This window comes from Agelaius tricolor, unplaced genomic scaffold, assembly GCF_023055355.1.
Source record: "Agelaius tricolor isolate 1412-34295 unplaced genomic scaffold, bAgeTri1.0.p SCAF_16, whole genome shotgun sequence".
Taxonomy (NCBI): domain Eukaryota; kingdom Metazoa; phylum Chordata; class Aves; order Passeriformes; family Icteridae; genus Agelaius; species Agelaius tricolor.
The window spans coordinates 1,168,322-1,189,839 of record NW_027269276.1 but is presented as its reverse complement, the minus strand read 5'-3'; the positions used below and the strand labels follow the sequence as shown (position 1 = coordinate 1,189,839).

At 52.2% G+C, this 21,518-nt stretch overlaps 1 protein-coding gene across 2 annotated transcripts in view; it reads right to left on the bottom strand.

The window, feature by feature from the left end:
• Positions 1–17,493, bottom strand: part of ITGA11 (integrin subunit alpha 11) — a 40,395-nt gene extending 22,902 nt beyond the window's left edge. The window contains exons 1-7 of one of the 2 annotated variants that reach the window (XM_071441119.1): positions 14,216–17,493; positions 9,924–10,035; positions 3,540–3,649; positions 2,624–2,715; positions 2,207–2,321; positions 811–938; positions 120–268 (exon numbers count right to left, since the gene is read on the bottom strand). In XM_071441119.1, the coding sequence (XP_071297220.1) occupies positions 120–268; positions 811–938; positions 2,207–2,321; positions 2,624–2,715; positions 3,540–3,649; positions 9,924–10,035; positions 14,216–14,267 (758 nt within the window). In that variant the 5' untranslated portion in view covers positions 14,268–17,493. The other variant, XM_071441117.1, reaches the window with a different exon arrangement.
• Positions 17,494–21,518: the final 4,025 nt, after the last annotated feature.

Genomic DNA, 21,518 nt, shown 5'->3' with positions numbered 1-21,518 from the left:
TCCTACAAACCCTGGCGATTCCCCCATTCTTGAGCAGCAAGGAAAACAAAGGGAGAGGCAAGGAGGGGGAAAAAACCCCTTGGGTGTGAAGGTTTTCCTGGGGGCGTGGGGGGTTTTACCGAGCGAACTCGATGCCGTAGGCGGTCCTGGTCTCGGTGCCCCCGCGCTGCTCGATGTGGCTGGCGGCCGCCACCACGTCCTGCACGGACCTGTAGTCGTTCAGATGGAACTCATGGACCACGTCCTCTCCGTACTGCACAACTCCCACCTGGGAACGACGGGAATGGCACCAGAAAGGCCGGCGGAACGAGGCCCCGCGCGCGCCGGCAGCCGCGGGGGTGAAATTCTCTACGCTCGCTTTTCTTTTTCCCGGAATTCCATCGCCCAGTTTTCCCTCCGTGGGATCATTATCGATTCCCCAATTTTACGGCTCTCCCCCCTGCTCTGCTCCCGAGTTTTTGGGGTGATCCAGATGTGCCGCACTGCGCTGTCCCAGTTTGGACCCACAGCATCTCCAGGTGGGACCAAACTGGGTTATTTGGGAAAATCTGGGATGTTCCTGCTTAAATTCCTGCCTAAATCAACGCATGGTTACTCGGAGCATGGAGAGCTCCTTTCCGTGGGGTTTAATCCTCCCTGTTCCCATTGGGATGTGGGATCTCTCCATAGCTCACTTAGGGACATTAATGGGAGCGGTTTCTTCCCATGGGATGAGTAAAAAATCCAATATTTTGACAAATTCCAGCAGCTTGACAGAAAAAGAGACACTGGGAATGGCCCTGGGATGACACAAACGGTTCAGGGCCTCACCTGGATCTGTCCAGGACCGATGTAAAACTTTTTCAGGATATTTATCAGGAAGTGCTGGACTTCAACCCACGGATAAATGCTGTTGGATCCATCCAGAACGATGATGATGTCCATGTAGGTCTGGCATCCTGTGGAAAATCCAGGGGTTTGTTAAAAGTCCTCTTGTAAAGGGGCAGATTTATGGCTTCACTTCCAGCCAGGTACTTCCTCTTAGGATTTTTTGGGGAACAAAAAAAATTTGATTTCAATTGTTTGGGAAAGAACTTTGGACTCCAGCAAGGTGGGGAGAAGCCACAGGAATCCTCTCTGCTGTGAAAAGATGGGATCGCTTCCTAGGAATAACACTCAGCGGCATCATTTGGGATTCAGCTTTGGAATTTGATCCCGTTTAATACCATTCCACACTTCAAAGAGGAGCGGGGTCCGGCTCCGCTCCTCCCGCAGAGCCGTTCCTGATCCCTGAGTCATTCCCAGCCCTGCCATGGAAAGCAAGGCGGGCATTTCCTCCCTTCCCCATGAAATCCTCGGCAGCCAAAAACCCCGGAGGGGACCCCAGGGCTCGGCTCTGCAGCCGGAGCAGGAAGGATTTGAGGATTTTTTTTTCCAGTGGGGAAAATTGCTCAGGATCGTCACAGTCTTGCTGATGTTTTACAGCATTCCTTGGCGATCCCGGATTTCAGAGATTTATTGGCTGCTCTTTCGCCCTACAATTTTTAATGGATGAAAGAATCCATGGTTTGGAGTTACTCATGGATCACTGGGATCTTCTGCGTGCCTCCATCCCATCCCAGGAATCAGGGAGAGGAGATGACCCTGCATCCCATTAAATAAACACTTCCTAAAACTCCCTAAAATCTCAATTATCCTTCGCAGCGAGGGCTGGAACATAACAAGGGAAGAGACATCGGGAATTTGATGATGCCTTTACTGCCTTGATCCTGAAAATCCCATTTTTCCAAGCCCCTCTTTATGCCCTGGGAATTTGGTGGTGGGTTCTGCCTTTCCTGCCTTGCTCCTCCCAAATCCCATTTTTACCAGCCCACCTGCCCTGGGAATTAACCAACACTGGAGGGGTTCTGGAGTTGGGGAATCACATCCCATGGGATGAGGAGCTCCCAGGAGCAGGACAGATTTCTGGGAATCCTTCCCATCTCCAGGAAAGGCAGGAAACCTCAGTTCAACCCCCCAAAACAAAACCCCAGCTCTAAGTTCCCAAATTCCAACACGTTTAACTCCTGGTCAACGAGGGCTTTGTTTTGTGAGGCCAAAATGGGATTGGAGATGGGATTGGAGCTGAGATTGGAACAGGGATCAAAGCAGGGATTGGAGGTGGGATCAGAGCAGGGATGGGAGCAGGGAAGGGAGCAGGGATGGGAGCAGGGATCTCGGTCCTCACTCTGCAGAGCTGGAGCCACGGTTCTGGAGAAGCGGAAGTTGGAGTTGACGCGGGAGCACATTCCCGTGGTGTAGTAGGAGCTGCCACACTCGTGGGACCACAGGGGGCTGCAGGCCTAAAAAATGGTAAAAAAAGCAGGATTTGGTTCAAAGGATCCCTTTTCTGTGGATGTGCTTTATTTTAATTTATTTTCTTCCCCACTCGATTTAATTCAAATTCCATTCAATCCTATTTTAATACATTACATTTCATTGCATTTCATTTTATCCATAAATCCCTCTAAACCTCCCTACATTCCACCAAAAAAAAACAAACAAACCCCACCAAGAGGAACCCCCTGACACCTCCCCGTCCCGCCCCGCGTTCCCGGCGCGCATTCCCAGGCTCCCAGCCCGCATTCCCAGGAATGCTGCTCACCAGGAAGCTGCTGTCCCGGGGGTTGGTGGCCAGGCTCAGGCCCAGGCGCATGTTGTCCTTGCGCTCCGACACGTTGGACAGCGTCACCCGCCCTTGGGAGAGAGGCCGGCGTCAGGGATGTGCCCCAGGAAAGCCGGGAATGTCCCCCGGAATCTCCGCAGCCACCGGGAATTGAGCACCGGAGAGGAATCTCTGCCGGTGTGAACTCCAGGTTTTGGTGATTTTTTTTGGAAAAAATTTGGGAAAAAAAAAACCGGCATCACCCATCCTTGGGAGAGAGGCTGGGATCAGGGATGTTCCCAGGAAATCCCAAACGCCCCCTGGAATCTCTGGAGGAACTGGGAATTGTGTGCTGGAGAGGAATCTTCACTCCAGGTTTTGGGGATTTTTGGAAGGTGAGAAAAAAGTTGGAAAAATTGGGGTTTTTTCCTGGATGAACAACCAAGGAAGGAAAACTTTTTTGGGAATGAGGCTGGGAGCTGGAGAGGAGGAAATCCCTTGGAGGGCTCAGCTCCTCATCCTGGATTCCCAGGGAATCCCTGTTTTTCCCCATGGCACAGCCCAGAAATTGGGAACAGCCCCCAGGGCAGCCCTGTCAATCCCAAATGGGATTGGTCACTTGAGCTGTGTCCCAAATCCTGGTCCAACTGCTCCTCTGGAAAACACGGCTCCCCATGAGCCAGAGCTTCTCCTTGGGGAAGCAAACTGGGAATAATGGAATAATTTGGGAATTTAAAGCCCATCCACTGCCACCTTCCACCATCCCAGGGCGCTCCAAGCTCCATCCAACCCGGCCTTGGACACCTCCGGGGATCCAGGGGCTTCTCTGGGAGTTCCACCTTCCCGGGGAGGAATCCCTTCCCAACATCCCATTTTCCAGGGATAATTTGGGATGTCAGGGACTGGAACGCTGTACCCAGGTTGAGCTTGGTGCAGTTTCCGTGGTTGTCACTCAGCACTGGACACTTGTAGATGTCTCCGGTTTTCTGCTGCCCGTTGGATTCGTACGGAGCTCCCACCACCAGCCTGCGGAAAACACGGATCTGTCAGCACCGGGACAATGGGAATTCCCTGGGGAAAAGTCCCCTCAGCCACAATTCCCGGGTGTGGGAGTGGCAGGAGCGGGCCACAGTCTCAGTGGGAGAAAGCTTCTCCTTCTCTTCCCGCTGGAAAGAGGAAAAAAAAGCCGGGAATGTGACTCTGCCACTTGGAATCGTGGGATTCATTCCCCTCAGCCACAAGGAACGGATTCCTGGAGGGGAGGGAGGGATCCAAACCCATCTGAAAGCACAGGGAGGAGCAGGGAAGCAGCTCCAGGGTGGCACCAAATCCCTCAGGATCATCGTGGATGGTCCCTTGGATGGTCCCACTGCCTATGGAGGAGCTTTTCCACAGGGTCATGGAATGGTTTGGGATGGAAGGGACCTTAAGGATCATCTCATCCCAACCCCCTCCATGGATATGGGGACACCTCCCACGTCATTCCCAGAGTGTCTCCAGGACACGGATATGGATGCAGGATTCCAGCAGAACCAGAAGGAATAACCAGGAGCTGGTGGAGCGCTCCCAGCGAATCCCACTGGGATCCACGAAGAATTTTTCCCTGGAAAATCCTGGAAAAGGGAATTTTCTCCAAGCTGGGATTGTTACGAACACTGGGAGATGAACATTGGGATCTCCAGTGGGGGGAAGGAATTTTCCCCAGGGAAACCCTGGAAAAGGGAATTTACCCCAAGCTGGGGGCAAATTTGGGAATTTTCCTGCTCTCCAAAAGAAGGGAGCTGCTAAATTCCATTCCCCAGCAAGGACACCGACTTCCAGCTGAGATATTTTTGGGAACATCCAAACATTTTTCCCACTTTTTCTTGACCACAGCATTCCAACTCAGCAACCCAGAAGCAGGAAGAGCGCAGGGCCTAAGGAATCCATCCCTTCTTTCCAGGCTATCCCAAAAATCCTTGGCACCGCGAGCTGCTGGCAACTCCCACTCCCAAAATAAATGGGATTTTTTTAAATTTAATTTTTAGCTTCCCAAAAATCCTATGGATGCAACCGTCCCAGTCTGGATCTCCAGATAAACAGGAGCTCTTTTGTTCCACAGGGCCCTTCCCAGCAGCTGGAAAAGCCACCGGCACAGATGTTCCCTGTTAGACCAGGAATTGTCATTCCTTAAAAATGCTGCTGCTCCAAGGACAAACATCCCATTCTTTTATCCCAAACCGGAATCGCTCACCCAAGGAAAAGCTCCTGAATCCAAGGATTCTCATGGAAACACTTCCTGAATTACGGCTTAATGTGGGAATTCACCACGGGAAAATCATCTCCAGCTGGAGCTGCTCTCAACAGCATCCAGGAAAATCTGGGATTTTTCAGGAATTTGCTCATTTTCCTCAGGCTTTCCCACAATCTCATTTGGTGGAGAAGAGGGAAAAGGTGGAAGATCAGGAAGGGGAATGGCAAATCCTTGAGGATGAGGAGGAATGAAGGTGGAGGCTCCGTGGAAAACGAGGATCTCCTGGTGTAATTCCCAAAGAATTTCAGACACATGGAATTTCATGAACTTCTGGGAGCAGCTCCAGCTTGATGTGCCCCCCATCCTGCAGGGAATCCTCCTGGAGGCTTTTCCATGAATTAATATTCCCATATCAATATGATCACACCCCCCAACAATCAATATTCCCCAAAAACCAGCGGCTCTGGGGTTGGATCATCCCTTTGGGATGACGAGGCAGACCCAAAGGAAACCCAAACATTCCCAGATTTTGCCATGAATGAGGAGCGGCTGCAGAGCTCCCAAAGCCGGGATTCTTGTCTCCCAAAAAACAATGGAATTGTTTTCCCTTTTTGGTTAAATGGGAATGATTCATCAGCTGGAGCTGTCAAATCCTCATGGAAACTTGGCAGCTCGGGAAAAAGGCTTTTCCAGCTGTTTGGAAGGTGTTTTTAGGGATGCTGCTCCACTCTTCCTTTACTTGGAAACTTGGGCTAGAAATCCTGGATTTTTCCTTCTAAAAATACAAAAAAAAAAATCAGGGATTTGGGATGGGTTATCCCAAATTCCCAAAAATACCCAAATAATCCAGCTCATCCCAAGAAAACCGGAGCATCTTGCTATGGAAGGGAGACATTCCTGGGTTTTTTCAAGCTTTCCCCCTCCACGCATCCTGGGATCATCCCAAATCTCCCGATTTTTCCCTGGATTCCCAAGAGGGAAGCGGCTCCTGCATCACAACTTGGCCAAAAAATGAGGCTTTGAAAGAAAATCAGAACCAAACAATTCCTGCCTCGCCTCCCTCTCCCTTCCCTGCTCCCGGAGAAAACAAAGGGAAAAAAAACCCAACAGGGATTAAGTGGGAAAAGCTCTCACTGCTCCAAGCTGTCTGAGGATGGATTTTTGACTTTCATCCCCAAAAAAATAAGGAGAGGAAAAGCAGGAATAGCCCAGGATATTGCTCTCCAAGCAAAGCCCAACGCTGGGTCCTGATTCCCAATTTCCCGGCCAGGCTGGGAATGGGATGTGTCCATGCCTGCAGACCGGGGAAGGCTCCAAACCAGCAAAATCCAGGAATTCTGGAATGGTTTGGGTGGGAAAAACCTTAAAGCTCATCCCATTCCACCCCTGAGCTCCAGGCCCTGGTCCTGGACAATCCCGGCCCGAGCGAAGGGAAAAGGAGGAGGGGGGAAAAAAAAAAAGAGGGAAAAATCTTCTGGCTGGATTGAAAGCCAGAATTGTGCTGATCTGGAAAAACACTTCCAGGGGTTTCTGTTTTCCAGCTCCTGCCAGAGGTTTTCTTGGCTGGAGTTCTCCCCTGGCTTGGCCGCCGCCGGAGCGCTTGGAATATTTTGGTGGAAGTGCAGAGAATTCCATAATGTCTGCTCCCAGCTCCCCCTCCCACCCTAGGATGCAGGATCTGTGGCAACCCACCCCATTCCCTGTTTTTTGGGGGGATGCTCCCTCTTTTGGGCCTCGTTTTCGAGAAAATCATGGAATGGTTTGGGTCATTCCAGCCCCACTTCCAGAGGCTGCTCCGAGCTGGATTTGAACATTCCAGGGATGTTCAAATGGCAAAAAAAAAAAATCTGGGAATCAACAGTGGTTCTGAAGGAGAAAGATTTGTTTGGGGTGGAAATGGGAGACTGGGAAGAGTCACCTGGGAAATTCCCAGTTTTCTTGGGAATCTCCAGAGGAGGGAAGCAGGAGATCACACAGGACCCTGTGGATACAGATCCCAGAGTGGCTCCATGGAAAATCCCGGCTGAGCCAAAATCACGGAGAGGCCTCGCCTGGAAACATCTCCTTAACATCCAAAAAAACGAGGAAAAAACACTCGGAAAAACAGGAATGTGGCATTCCTGCTGCCCACGGTATTCCAGAGTTCCTTGTGCTGCCCTTGCTCCCGTTATCCGCTGTTTCCTGGGATTTGGGTCTGGATTTGTCACCACTGCCTGTCCCCATCGTGTCCGTGCCCCTCTCCAGGATTCCTTGGAAAAGGAACTTTGGGATGCTCCCAGAGAGGAGTTTTGGGATCAGAACTTCCCTTTGGATAAGCGGGATATGAGACTGGGATAGGGAAAGCTCCCCAGGAGCATCCAGCATCCCAAAAATTCCAGGAATCGGGCTCCAGGTGTCCCACTCCAGGATTCCTTGGAAAAGGAGCTCTGGGATGCTCCCAGCGACAGCTCCTGGGAATGTTGGGAAGCAGCCGGGACAAACCCTTGGAAGGGGGAGACGAAAGATGAAGGGATTTTTTTTCCCTTTTTTCCCTGCTCTTGAACCTCCAGGAAGATTCTTCCCGAAATTCCATGAGATTCCAGGCTGTGTTTGCCTCAAGCATCCAGGAGCTCCCACTCCCACGAGAGCTTCCAGGTTTTAAGGGATACACATCCCATTTGTGGGAATTCTGTTCATTATTCCCAAACAAATCCATCCACGGTGTCCAACCTGCCGGGATATGGGATTCAAACCCTCCAAAGCCCTTCCCATCCTCCCAGGAATTCCTTCTCCTTATCCCAAAATTCCTCCCAGGCCATTTTGTCCCAGCAGCACAGGGAGTTCCCATTTTTCCCAAAAACCCCCAGTTTGGACACTGGGAATGCTCTGATCCCAAAATTCCAGGTCCTGCTTTCCCTGCCTGCTCCAGGAGCGGGAAGCCGCCATTCCATGGAGCTCCGGTGGTTTTTGGGATGAATTCCAGGCACCTGTTGTCATCTTTTCCATCCCCATTTGGAGAAGGCACCTCCAGCTCCAGAGAAAAGCTGGAAAAAGTGTGGAAAAGGAGGTCTGGAAACCCCTCACTGCTCTGGAAAATGCCGGAGCAAAATCAAATCCCACATGGATGAGCTTTTCCAGCCTTAAATGTCCAAGTGGAATTTTTCCCCGCCCCCCCAGAGTTTAATAACCCCAAATTTTTCCTCATGGATTTTCCGTTCTCTGGGATGCACTTCCATGAGTCCGGGTGGTTCCTTGAAAAGTCTGGAAAAAGGGGAAAATTCCCGACTTCCAAAAATACCTGGAAAATCCAATCTGTTTGGAGCCACTCCAATCTTCCTTTAGAAATATATGGAAAAAAAACATAAACACAAAATTCTTGGAATCCGCTCCCAAACAATTCCCGGCGGCCAAGAGCAGCATTAAAAGGCTCAGACTGAGGGAGAGGTGCCAAAATCCTCGGATTCCGCGCTTGGAATTTGGCAGCTGGATCCCGGCACATCCATGGCCGAGATTCTGAGAGATCCTCGGAGTTTCTGCTGCATTCCAGGGGATTTTGTGGAATCCTTTGGGATGGGATTGGAAGATGCTCGGCAGGAATTGGGGTTTCGGGACATTCCCTTTCCTTCCGTGTCCTGCCAGCTCCGGGAATTATCCTGAACCTGGAATTGTCCAGCTCCTGGAATTCGGATCCAGCTCCCTCCACACATCCGTGGGTTTTATTCCAGAGGTTTCTGGTTGCTCCCAGATTTCTCCATCTTTCAGCTGCTCTTTCCATTTTTCCCTTGGAATTTTTTTCCCCGCTTGATTGCAGATTCCAGCAGTGCCGTCCTGAGTTTTTGTGTCTGTGTCCATCCATAGGATCCCGCTGGAAAAATTCCACTTTTCCAAGCAGAGGGACCAACAGGAGGAAAAACTAGAGGTGGATCCTGTGGATGTTGGCAGGAAAAGTTGGGAAAAGAAGCCAGGGATGGTCTTTGGTCCTGCTTGGGAAAGCAGGAAAAAATTCCCAGTTTCCAGGGAATTCAGCCCTTGGCCACCCCACCAGTGGTGGTAGCATGGAAAAATGGGATAAGAGATCCCAAAATCCCAGAAATTGCAGCCCCTCAGCTGGGATGGAGCTAAAACAGCTCCTATGGATGCAACTGGGATGAGAATATTCCCAAAATTGGGATTTTCCAGCCACTTCCCTCAGAATCCCAGGAAACACAGAACTCCCAACTTCCTTCCCGAGGCATCAGCCTTTCCACAGGATGCACAATTCCAATGGGAAAAACTCCCAGTCCTGGTGGAAAGCAGGACCACTTCCCAAAATTCCATGGAATGGGAATCTCAGGCTCAGGGTACGGGAGGGTTTTCCAAAGGTGGTAAAGGCTGGATTCTGGAATTCCAGGAGAATCCATTGCATTAATTATGGGATTAAGTCTGGATTCATCCATCCGGGGGAAAGATCCTGAATTCCAGGGAATTCCATGGGCTTTGGAGCGCCCGGATGTGCTCCTGGAATGCACCAAAGGTCTCTGCCAACACCTGGTGGGATCCCCTGGGATTCATCCCTCTGGGATCAGCCTTGGATTCATCCCTGGGATCCTCTGGGGTCTGCCCAGGATTCATCCTTGAGATTCCATTGGGATCAGCCCCGGGATCAGCCCCAGGATCGGCCCTGGATTCATCCTTGGGATCAGCCAAACCCACTCCAAAATCCCAGACCTGAGCCAATCCCAGGCTCATCCCACATTCCCGATGGATCAATTCTCCAGGCCCCGGCCCCTCCATGCAAAACTGTAAAAACTGAGATGGCCTGGGCCCAAATTCCAGACAGGATTCCAGCCCTGGGGGGCTCCAAGGAATCGTGATCCAGCCAGGACACCCCCTCCACACCCACCCTTCCCAAATTCCCAATATTCCCTTGTCCCACCGAAAATTCCTCTTTTTTTTAAGGAAAACCTTTCCTCCGTTCAGCACCTCCAGGAGCAACCTCATCCTGGCCCAGCAATTCCTGGGAATTCTGGAGGAGGAGATTTGGGGTGGGTTGGTGTAATTCCCAAGGAAATTCCCGCTGGAATTCCCAGTTTTCCAGAGCCCGCTCACCATTTCTTCCCGCCGATGTCGTGCTGCTGCACCGTGTATCCAAAAAAAGATTCCCTGGATCCCGCGATGATCTGGGGCCTCTTGGTGTCGATGTTGAAGGAATTCCCAAATCCTGGGGAGGGGAAAAAAAAAAGGGAAGGATCCGTCAGCCAAAAAAAGCTGGAAAACACCAATTGCACACGGACGAACTTGGAATTCCGAAATCTCGGAAAGGTTCCAGCCATGGAATTATTCCAATCCCAGACCCCACTCCGGGTGCTCCCGCTTGGGGCTGGATTCGACAATTCCAGAGGCTCTTCCAACCCATCCCATCCTGGGAAAGCTGCTCCCGAATTTTTGAAGGTGCTGCAGGAGCAGGGATGGGCTGATCCCGTTCCCATCCCAGCCAGGATGGGAATTCCAAAGCCTTCCAGCCCCACCTCATCTGCAGCATCCCAAAATTCCGCTCTCCATCCTGGAGCTCCAAGAGAATATCCAGCCCTTGGGATGGAGCTCAGAGCTCATTCAGGATTCAGAATTCTGGGAATTCAGCCCATTCCCAGCCCTCAGCAGCTCATGCCGGGAATTCCCTGGAGCCAGGATGGGAAGGGGAAGGAGAAAGGAGCTCCCCCCTCTGGATTCCATGGATTCGGCCACTTCCATGGGGATCACTGGATGGGATCCATGGAAAAGGGATCCCAGCCACTCCCGAGGGTTTTCCCAAGGATCCAAACCTGGGATTTCCCATTCCCTGTGGGAGCAGGAGCTGAGGAGAGGCAGCTCCGGAGGGGGACATCCCTAAGGATGGAATTTCAGCTGGGACAGGGTGATTTTTGGGATTGGTCCTTTCCCTCTGGAAAATGCTGCTTCCCACAGAAGAGCAGGATCAGGATCCACGGCATCCCGATCCTGGGATCCTGGTGCTCACAGGGGACAAACTCCAGAGAAATTTCCTGTACCTGGAGCAAAATCTGGGGAATTTTCTGGCAGCTCCTCCCTGTGCCTGGAGCCAAATCCAGGTGGGAAATTGGGAAATCAGGAATTCCCCCAGGAGTGGGAATCTTGGGAATGCTGGAGATGCTGTCCATGGGAACAGAGGGATATGGCCCAAATTCCAGGCTGGAGGAGCAGGATGGACACGGATAACCGGGATATCCCAGACTGGATGCCCTGAATCCTGCTGGATGCTTCATTCCAAGAAAAACCTTGGAATCCTCCTCCAGGACAGGGAACAGGATGCTCAGTTTGGAATTTCTCGGGATATAAAGGTGCTGTGGGCAGGAAAATTTGGCACTGCTGCTTCCCAGGTGGAAAAATCCAGGATGGGAATGTTTGGATAGGCAGGAATGTCAGGGAAAAAGGGAACGTTTGGAATCCTGGGAACAAATCCGCTCCTGGAGCAGGGAATGGAGGAATCCGGCCACGGATTCCGAGGAGAAGGAGATTCCAAATGATCCAGAAAGAAATTCTAGAAAGCCGGGATAAAAAAATCCGGGATAAAAAAAAAAAAACCCAAACGGGAGACGGGGATGAGAGCCAAGATATTTTGTGGAGCATTGACCTCATTTCACATCCCAAAGAAATGAAAACCTCGGGAGAGAGGGAAGCTGGGAAAGGCCATGGAATGATGGGAAAGGGAAAGGGGGAAGGGCATCGGAGCACCCTGGAATCAGAGGGAATTTTGGGAACTTTGGATTCCCAGCAAGAAATTCCAGGATCCGGAAGAGTCCTGGATGCAGAGGAAGTGTTGGAGAGGATGGGATGGATTTTCCTCTTAATTTTCCTGGATTTTGCACTGCACACCCCCAAGCTGAGGATTTTTGGGAATGGGAACACCGGGATAAATTGGAGAATCCCATTCCACGGTTTAGGATAAAAATCCGGAAAAGGAACAAAAATAAATGAACAGAAATATTCCATGAAATGGGAAATCTCCGGAAAAACAGGGGGGAGAGCCGGGGAGTGGCTCCTGCTGGAGCATCTCAATCCCGAGGAAGCGAAAAATCTGGGAGAGAAGATTCCAAGCAATGGATGGAACCCCAAAACTCTGACGAAAAGAAAGGAATAAAATAAATATTGGGAATATTCCAACTGGCTCAGGCTGAAATGGGAATTTTGGGAGAGGTTATCCAGGAGATTTGGGAGCCAGAGAGATTTTCCTGCTGGGAATCTGAAAGTTCCCCCCTTTGGTCACTGTCCCAAAGAAGCGACCAAAAGCTCCAGGTTTTCCTTGGAATTCTGAGGGCAGGAAGCCTCAAATTCCTCCTTTTCCTTGGAGCTTCTGGAGCATCCAAACTTTTTACTCTTGTCAAGGAAAACATTGGGAAACAAGAAAATCCTTGGGAAAGAAGGGTGGGAATAAAATCCACCTTTCCTGCCAGGGTAAAAATCAGGATAGAAGGAAGTCCTGGAAGGGAAATGTCTGGGATGGGGATGATTCCAAAGGCCCCAGCACCAGGAAAAAAAATGGGGAAAAAACTGGGAGAGAGAAGGGGGAAAAGGGGGGGGAAAGAGCAGGGGAGGAGGGCAGAAAACTGGGGAAAAAAAATTGGAAAAACTGGGAAGAAAATTTGGAGAACCTGGGGAGAAAAGGGAGAAATTGCCCTGCCTGAATCCTTCGGTCTTCCCAGCTGGAAAAAGAATTCTGGGAAGTGTCTGGAAGCTTTCCCATGATTCCCAACCCTGGTTCTGCTTCCATGAAAATTTGGGGCTGGATTTTGCTGCCTTTGCCCCAGAGTTTCCTGATTCCCAGGAAGAATATCCCAGTTTTTCTTGGGCTGTCAGGAAAATCCAGCTTTTTTCCCCCTGGCTTCCGGCACTGCCAGAGCTCGGGGTGGAATTCCTGGAGAGGGAATATTGAGCTGAACAAGGAAAACTTTCCAAAGGATAAAGAAATTTTGGGGAAAAAGCTCTGGGAAGCAGCAGGGTGGGCTTGAATTCCTGGGAATCCAAGGGAATGCTGCCAGCTCCCAGAGTCTGTCACTGGCTTCAGGGAAAATCCCGGGATTTGGATGGGAAGGCCGGGAATGCTGGGGATGAACAGAAGCTCAGTCATCCCGGAACATTCCTGCCTTCCCACAAAATTGTTTCCCAAAAAAAAAAAAAAAAACATTCCTGCTCTCCCAAAATTGTTTCCTAAAGCTCCGGAGGGGGCTTTGCTACAGCAGGACCTTGTGCTTCCGGAATTCCCACAAAAATCCCTGGATCCAGAAACACCCAGGGACAGGAGCTCCCCAGGGTGGAAATCCCTGAGGGAAAATTCATGGCCAGAAAAATCCATGGATAGGGAAAAAAACCCCAAAACTGTGAGAGAAGAGAGGAAACCAGGGAATGTTTCATCCCAGGGAGCAAATTCCGGGATCATTTCCACACATCCCAAGGCAGAATTCCCAAACCCCCCTTCCGCCATCCCCCCTCTATGGACCAGCACCGCGTCCATGGGGGAATTTCCCGGGAATCCGGCGAATCCCAGGATTTTTCCAGCATCCCATTCCAGAGCCACATCCATGCCTCCATCCACACATGGATCCAATTATTTCAGGAAAAGCGGCTCGGCCGCGGCTCCCTTGAAAGGATCCCGCGGCTGAAAAGGGGGAAAAAAAAAATCCCAAAAAAAGCGCCAATCCCATAAAAACCCCGAGCAGGCTGGCGCGTTTTCCAGCAGGAAGTTTGGGAATGTTTGCAGCTGGAGGAGGCGCGAGCCGGTGGCCGAGCTCCTGGCGGTGGGGAAAAGCGCTTTTTTTTTCCCGATATTTTTTTTCCCGATTTTTTTTTTCCCGATATTTTTTTTTTCCCGTTTCCACCCCTCATTTCGGCGGCTCCCGTGGCGGGCGGGTTCCAGATGGGATTAAAGCAGGAATGGGGAGTCGCTTTTCCCAAGGGAAAAACCCCGGGAAAAAAAAAACCAAAAAAACCCAGAAAAATCCATCCCAGCCCCCCCGGAGCAGAACGGGAGAAGCCGCAGGATCAGCTCCTGGAATTAAACTCCGCCTAAAGCCTCTCCTAAATTTAACCCCGAGCATTCCCCGTTTTCCAACGGGACAAACCTCTGAAAAGCTGGATTTCGGGAAAAGGGAGCTTTCCGTCCCCCCAGTATTCCGATCCTTCGGGATTATCCCGATTAATCCCGCTCCAAGGCCGAGGAGGGATCGGGAGCTTCCCGGGAATTCCAGGATCTCCATCCCTTTCCAGCAGCCTCCAGCTCCCTCCCGCTCCCGGGAAAAACTTTTCCAGGAGCCGCCTGAAGGTTTTTCCAGCACTTTTTCCAAGCCATTCCCGGGTTTTTTTGGGGGGGGATTGGGACGGGCACTCACCGGGCAGGAGGCAGAGGGAGCAGGCCAGGAGAATCCCGCTGGGAATATCCATGGAATCGCCGGCTGCCCCAGTCCCCGCTCCCGAGCATCGGCGGGACTGGGAGCTCCGATCCCAGATCCCTTCCCTTATCCCAAACTTTTCCCGGCTCCCTGACAGCGGGAGAGCGCTGGGAGGGAGTGGGAGGGACCAGGGAGCGGGGAGGAGGGAAAGGATGGGAATGGGGCCGGCCCTTTCCAGCCGGGACACCCTTTAGGGAGCGGAGTCCAGGTGAGAATTCCAGCCTGGAATCAGCTGTGCCAGCCGGGAATGCCCACCTGGAATCAGCTGTGCCAGTCGGGAATTCGAGCCTGGAATCAGCTGGGCCAGTCGGGAATTCTGCTCTGGAATCGGGGCTGTGCCAGCCGGGAATGCCCACCTGGAATCAGCTGGGCCAGTCAGGAGTTCCAGCCTGGAATCCGCTGTGCCAGCCGGGAATGCCCACCTGGAATCCGCTGTGCCAGCCGGGAATTCCCACCTGGAATCCGCTGTGCCAGCCGGGAATTCCCACCTGGAATCAGCTGGGCCAGTCAGGAATTCCCACCTGGAATCAGCTGTGCCAGCCGGGAATTCTGCTCTGGAATCGGGGCTGTGCCAGCCGGGAATTCCCACCTGGAATCCTGGGATGAGGCACGGCAGGAAAGGATGGGAATGGGGACAGCCACCTCCAGGCCGTGCCACCCTTTAGGGAGCGGATTCCAGCCGGGAATTCCAACCTGGAATCGGGGCTGTGGCAGCCGGGAATTCCAGCCGGGAATCCCGGGCCTCTCCCGGTGGGATCCCACAGGGATGGGGAGGGTTCGCCTCCTCTGGGAAACGAGGGGAGAGAGAGGAGAGGGAAAAACTGGGGGAAAAGGGGATAAAAACCTGGGAATAAAAGTGAGGGGAAGCTGGGAAGAAAATAAGGGAAAAACTGAGAAGAAAGGGAGGAAAAATCTGGGAGAGAGAGGAGAGAATTTGGGAGAGGCGGGGGTGGGGGGACAACTGGGGGAAAATAAAAAACTGGGAGAGGGGAGGAGAAAACAGGGAATGTTTCATCCCAGGGAGCGAGTTCAGCTGGATGCAGATCTGGGAATGACATCAACCATTCCCAAAGGGAAGATCCCGTGTTTTTTCCCATCCCAAAATCCTTGGATGACTCCTCAAAAACTCTGGAGAAGGAGGAGGCTGCTCCGGCCGTGTGCTCCCGGCTGACCCCTGGATCCAGGAAAAGCTTTTGTTTGTCTGGAAAAACCTCTGGATAGCAGGAATTCCTCGTGGAATCATGGAATGGGGAGCTCATCCCATTCGAACCCCTCTCCATGGGCGGGAATGGCACCCACAAATCCCCGGATCCAAATCCCAGCTCCTCCAAATCCCACAGGATTTTGTGCTTCCATCTCACCGCACTCCCGACCTTCCCTCCCTATTTTTTGGGATCATCCCAGAGGTTTTCCGGATTTTTCCAGGCTCCAGCTGTTCCCACAGCAGCTCCTTGATCCTGACCTGTGGGAGGCATCTGGCCTTGGATGCGGCTGCCTCGGGAGTTTGGGAAGAACCAGGCTGGAAACCAGGAATGTAAACACAGGCCGGGAATGACAACAAATTCCCAAATTCCCAGATTTCAGTGCAGGAGGAGCTGGGGAGGGGGGGCATGCAGGGATTTTATCCCGCTCCAGAGGCTTTTCCCACTTCCCGGGGAAAGGTGGATGCTCAGGAACGGCAAACCCCACTCCAGAGCTGGATTTGGGATTGGGATTTGTCCCTCTGGATACCCGGGAGCAGCTCCAAGCCGGAGCACGTGGATCCCTCATTCCTGATCCAGCAGCTCCGCTGAGCTCAGAGCTCCGGAGAATTGCTCCAAAAAAAAAAAAGTTGGAAGCAGAATTCCAGCCTCTCCCACAGCATCAGCTCTTCCCAGATCCAGGAAAACAGGGAAGCAGAATTCCAGCCTCTTCCACACAGGAAAACAGGGATCAGCACCCCCCCTTTCACCAGATACTGGGATGGATCCTAGGATTATCCTCCCAAAATTCTGGGATGGATCCTTGGATCTGATCCCCAAAATTCTGGGGTGAGTCCTGGGATCTGCTCCCAAAGTTCTGGGAAGGATTCTGGATGTGGCTCCCCTAAAATGTTGGGACGGATCTTGGGATTTCCCCATCAAAATTTCCCTGGGGTGAATCCAGGGATCAGCCTCCCAGTTATTCTGGGATGGATCCTGGGATCTGCCCCAGATGCTGGGATGGATCCTGAGATCTGTCCCAAAATGCTGTGGTGATCTCTGGGATCAGCCCCCAGAATTCCGGAATGGCTCCTGGAAAACGGGTTGGGAATGGCAGATGGGGGAGGGGATGAAAATCTTGGGAATTCTGGTGGGAATGAGGAGCTCTGGGTGGGGGCTCCCATCACGGCCCTTCCCAAGCCCTGCTCCCATCCCTGGGAATTGTGGGAATCCTTGGCTCAGTGGGAGGCACTGGGGGGTCCTGGTCCCCTCCCTGCCGTCCCAAGGAAATTTGGGAATGCTCCTGGAGCAAGGGGAAAACCAGGAGCTGAGCCAAAGGTGTCAGGTTTGCCTTTAAAATTCCCGGTGGAGCCAAGTGCCGAACTCATCCATCAAACATCGGATCCAGGCATGGAAAACGCTCCTCCAATTCCCTGGGCTGGCTTCCAACAGGATTCCTGCCAGGAGCCCTTTCCATGCTCCCCTCCGGCTGTTTTCCGAGCTGCCACCAGATCCCACAGTTTCCAAATCCAACTTTTTCCCCGGCACGACGGGAACGGGGCAGCCGTAAATTCCCTTTTCATGGAATTCCAGATCCATGCAGAGGCCTGGGAAGCCCCAGGATGAGGAGGGGTGGGAGAGGAGCCTCCCAGTGGGAATTCCAGGATTCCCACCGGGAGACTCCGTGCCGCCCTCGTTCCCATTCCGGGGACCCCGCTCCCTATAGGAGATGAATTATGGGATATGAAAACTCTGGGAATTTCCTGGAAGCTCCCACGGCTCAGGGAGTCCACGGGATCCAAATGCTGTTGGATTGGGAATATCCCCCATAAACCTGAATGTTGGCCCAGGATTTATCCCAAATTTTTTTCCCACTTTTCCCCCTCTGATTCCTTGAGCTTTATCCATGGGCATGGGAAAGAGAGTGGAATTTTGCCAGATAATTCCAGGGGGTCACCACAATTCTCAGTCCGTGAAGGATGTTGGGAAAATGTTGGATTTGGGAATGGGGACGGAGCAAAGCCGCCCACACAGGGAGATTCCCACCTGAGTCCACCTGGATTCCATGGAATTTTTGTAATCTCCTTGGATTTTCCCATTAATCCCTCATTCAATCCTCTCCTGATGGGGTTTCCTGGGATCCCACAGCTTCCTCTTCCTCCATCCTGCTGCTTTTCCCAATAAATCCGGATGGGCAGAAAATAAGGAATCTGGGATAGGCACTAAATATAGATACACAAAAATTACGGAATCCTGGAATGGTTTGGGTGGGAAGGGACCTTAAACCCATCCCATTCCATGGGCAGGGACAATTCCCACTGTCCCAGGTGGCTCCAAGCCTCATCCAGCATCATCTTGGACACTCAAATTCCCCAAATTCCTCTTTTTCCTCCCAAATCTCTTCCCTGGATCTCTTGCCTTGCTCCTTTTCCATCATCCTCTCCCAAGCTTTTTCCATCCTACAGAATCCGCACTCCATCCCCAGGAATTCCCAATCCTGGTGGTCTCCAGAGGACTGGGAGCTGAGGGCACCACTTGGAATTGGGAATTTCAGCTCCCACTTCCCTCTCCTGTTCCTTTGGAAGCGATTTTCCATTGGGAAGAGCTTCTCCCCCAGATCCACACTTCCCAGGAATTCCCAGTCCTGGGTGATCTCCAGAGGATTGGAAGCTGAGGGCACCACTTGGAATTGGGAATTTCAGCTTCCACTGGGAGGAGCTGCCTCATTCTCCGATCCCTTCACCCCTTGGAATTTTCGTTTGCGCTCCACATTCACTTCATACTTGGAATGAGTCAAGGCGGCTCCGAATTCTCCTCCCAGTGAAAAATCGGGATCTTTTCCAGGGATAATGGGAACCAGCTGCCGGCGGCGGGGCAGACGGAGCTGTTTGTTCCTGCTCCCGGTGGAACAAATGGAATCATCTCCCTTCCAAATCCCGGGATCTGGGTTATCCGTGCGCTCCCAGCGCCAGGTATTGTTATTCCAGAGGAGCTTCCATCCAAGGGGACGAGCGCCCGGCCCTGGACTTCTCCATAAATTATCCACTCGGGAATCCAAACATCAGCCTCCGGATAATTGGCGGCTGCGGGTATTCCAGGACTCCCCGGGCGCCGTATCCATGGTTTTCCCGCTCCTCTGTAATTGTGGGCAGAGCCAGGGATGGGCCGGGATTCGGCCACGCGGCTCCGGAATGTCCCGGAGCCGGAATCCCGGGAAGGGCCACGGCGGCAGCAGCAGCTCCGGGGGTTTTTCCCTACGGATCAGGTTTTGCCAAGGAGGAAAATCCATCCTTCATTTCAGAGGGAATGGTGGCGCTGGGGAAGAGCTGGAAAAGCTGGAATTGTCCCACCTGTCCCTGGGGGGGTCGGGATTGTGGGGGTAACGGGATCTCCATGAAAAGATCGGGATCACCAATCCAATGGAAAAACTGGGATCACCATGTCCCATGGAAAGATCGGGATCACCAATCCAATGGAAAGATTGGGATCACCACATCCCATGGAAAAACTGGGATCACCATGTCCCATGGAAAGATCGGGATCACCACGTCCCATGGAAAGATCGGGATCAGCAATCCGATGGAAAGACTGGGATCACGACATCTTATTGAAAGATTGGGATCACCATGTCCCATGGAAAGACTGGGATCACCACATCCCATGGAAAGATTTGGATCACCATGTCCCATGGAAAGACTGGGACAACCATGTCCCATGGGAAGATTTGGATCACCGTGTCCCATGGGAAGACTGGGATCCCCAATCGTGCTCTGCTCTTCCCGCATTCCCAGCCAGCCGGGTGGGAACTTTCCCCAGGATTGTTTTGAATTGCTCGCATCCAGCCCGGCAGCGCCAGGAAATGAAATTCCGGGATAACCCCAGGGGTGGGATGAGGAAAGATGGAAAAATTATCCATGGTGTTATCCATGGCAGGCTGTGGGTGCTGCGAGGGGGGAAAACGGGAAATTTTTGGGAATGGTTTCATTCCTTTTCTCGGCTCAGATCCCTCATCCTGAGTTCCTGTGGAATTCCGCTCATCCCAGGGGTTGTCCCGTGTCCCGGCGGTGACCACACCCGTGCGCCCGGCGAGATTCCCATTCCCAGGATTTCCGCAGCGATTCCCTCCCGGCAGCGCCAGGAGAGGGAGCCCGAGGCGCTCCCGCATCCAGGAATTCTCCGCTCCCCGAGGCCGCATCCAGCGGGATCCGCTCTTCCCATTCCCGGGACACGCCGCGGGCCGGGAATTCCAGCCGGGATTCCGCTCCAGAGCTCTGGGAATGGGGTGCCCGGATCCAGTCCCACTGGAGCAATTCCCGTGGGAATCCTCCTGGGCTGGGGGAGACACATTCCAGAGGGCACCGGCACCAACCTGGATCTCTGCTCCTGATGGGAATTCGGGGATCTCTGCTCCTGCTGGGAATTCAGGGATGATCATGGGAATTCAAAGATCTCTGGTCCTGATGGGAATTCAGGGATGATCATGGGAATTCAGGGATGCTGGTGGAAAATCAGGAATCTCCGGTGCTGATGGAGAAGCTGCTCCAGCTGGAGGAGACCAGGACACAGTGCCCGGATCCTGCCCAGTGCCAGCAGGAGATTGGAATCCTTGGAATTCTTTCCAGGTGCTGAGCATCTCCCTTTCCCAGTATCCGCAGCAGGATCATGGATGTTCTCCAGGAAAAGAAATCCAGCTGGGAGCTGGAATGGGATCTCGCCAAACATTCCAAGCCAAACCCGAGGCACAAAATCCCCTGGGATGTTCCCCTGCCCTCCCCGGTATTCCCAAAGCTGGGATTTGGGATTGCAGGGCTGTCCTGGTGGAGCCTGAGCTGTTTTCCCGACCATGCCAGAGGAATTCCCTCGGAAGGGAACTGTCCCATCCCTGGCAGTGCTGCAAATTCCCAAATTCCCGAGTTCCCACCCCATTCCCGGCATTTCTGCTCCTCCCAGCGAGGATGAGGGGCTCCTCCGGCTTTCTCGGCTTTCCCAACTCCCAGCCCCTTTCCCAACATTTCTGGGCTCCTCCCAAGCTGCAGCTGGGATTTGGGAGGTGCTGGGATTTCCCCAGGTGTGGAAAATTGGGATCCATCCATCACCAGAATTCCGGGATCCTCCCAGCTTCAGGCACCTTCCCGGCCTTCCCTCTCCATCCTACCTTTCCCAGCTATCCCAGCTCAGCTCCCAGTTTTTCCCAAGTTTTCCGGGTTTTTCCAAGCAGTTCATTGGGATAATCAATTCCCCCTCTGGGATGAGGCAGCCGGGACATGGAGCTGCTCCAAGGCTTTGGGAAAACCCGGATTCTCCTCCTCTGGCTTTTCCAGGCCTGGATATTCCCTGTCCTGAGCTCTGCTTCGTTCCAAGCACCCTCTCAGATCCTTCAGATCCCGGGGAAAACGGAGGATTTTTGGGAAAAGGTCACGGCTGGGTGGGTTAGGGTTTAGCAGTGGCTGATGTCATTAATTCCCTGTTAATTGCATTAACCTTTCCCACACTTTCCAGCCCAGCTCACGTGGTTTATCCTTAAAAATAGTTGATTTTCAAGGAATATTTGGGATTTTCCCTCCTCTCGTTATCAGATCCATTGGTTTTTTTACAAGGATGCTTGGAATAAAACTCATCTTCCATCGAATTCCTGGTGGAATAATCTCCTTATGAAAGGGAAATCCTTGCTTTTGGGGCTGGCTCTTCTGCCAGGAGGATTGGGAATGCCTTTGGAATTGGCCTGGAGTTGTTTGAAAGAAATGAAATTAATTGGAGGAAAAAAAATAAATTAAAAAAAAAGAAAAAATTAATCCTGGAGAATAATTCCAGGCCTGGACTGTATCCTGGAAACAAGCAGATAAAATGTTTTTTGGCTTTTTTTTTTTTTCCCTAAATATTTATCCCCAGCACTCATCTGTCATCCCAGAGATTTTGAAATATGGAAAAAAATTCCCAGATTTGGGGCCTGAAAGGTGACACAGCCACGGGTGGCAGGGACGCTCCTAAATTCCTAAATTCCATATTAGAATTCCCCGTTTTCTCCCGGATTTCCGTGGAATCGGTGCCATTGGGAGTCGGGA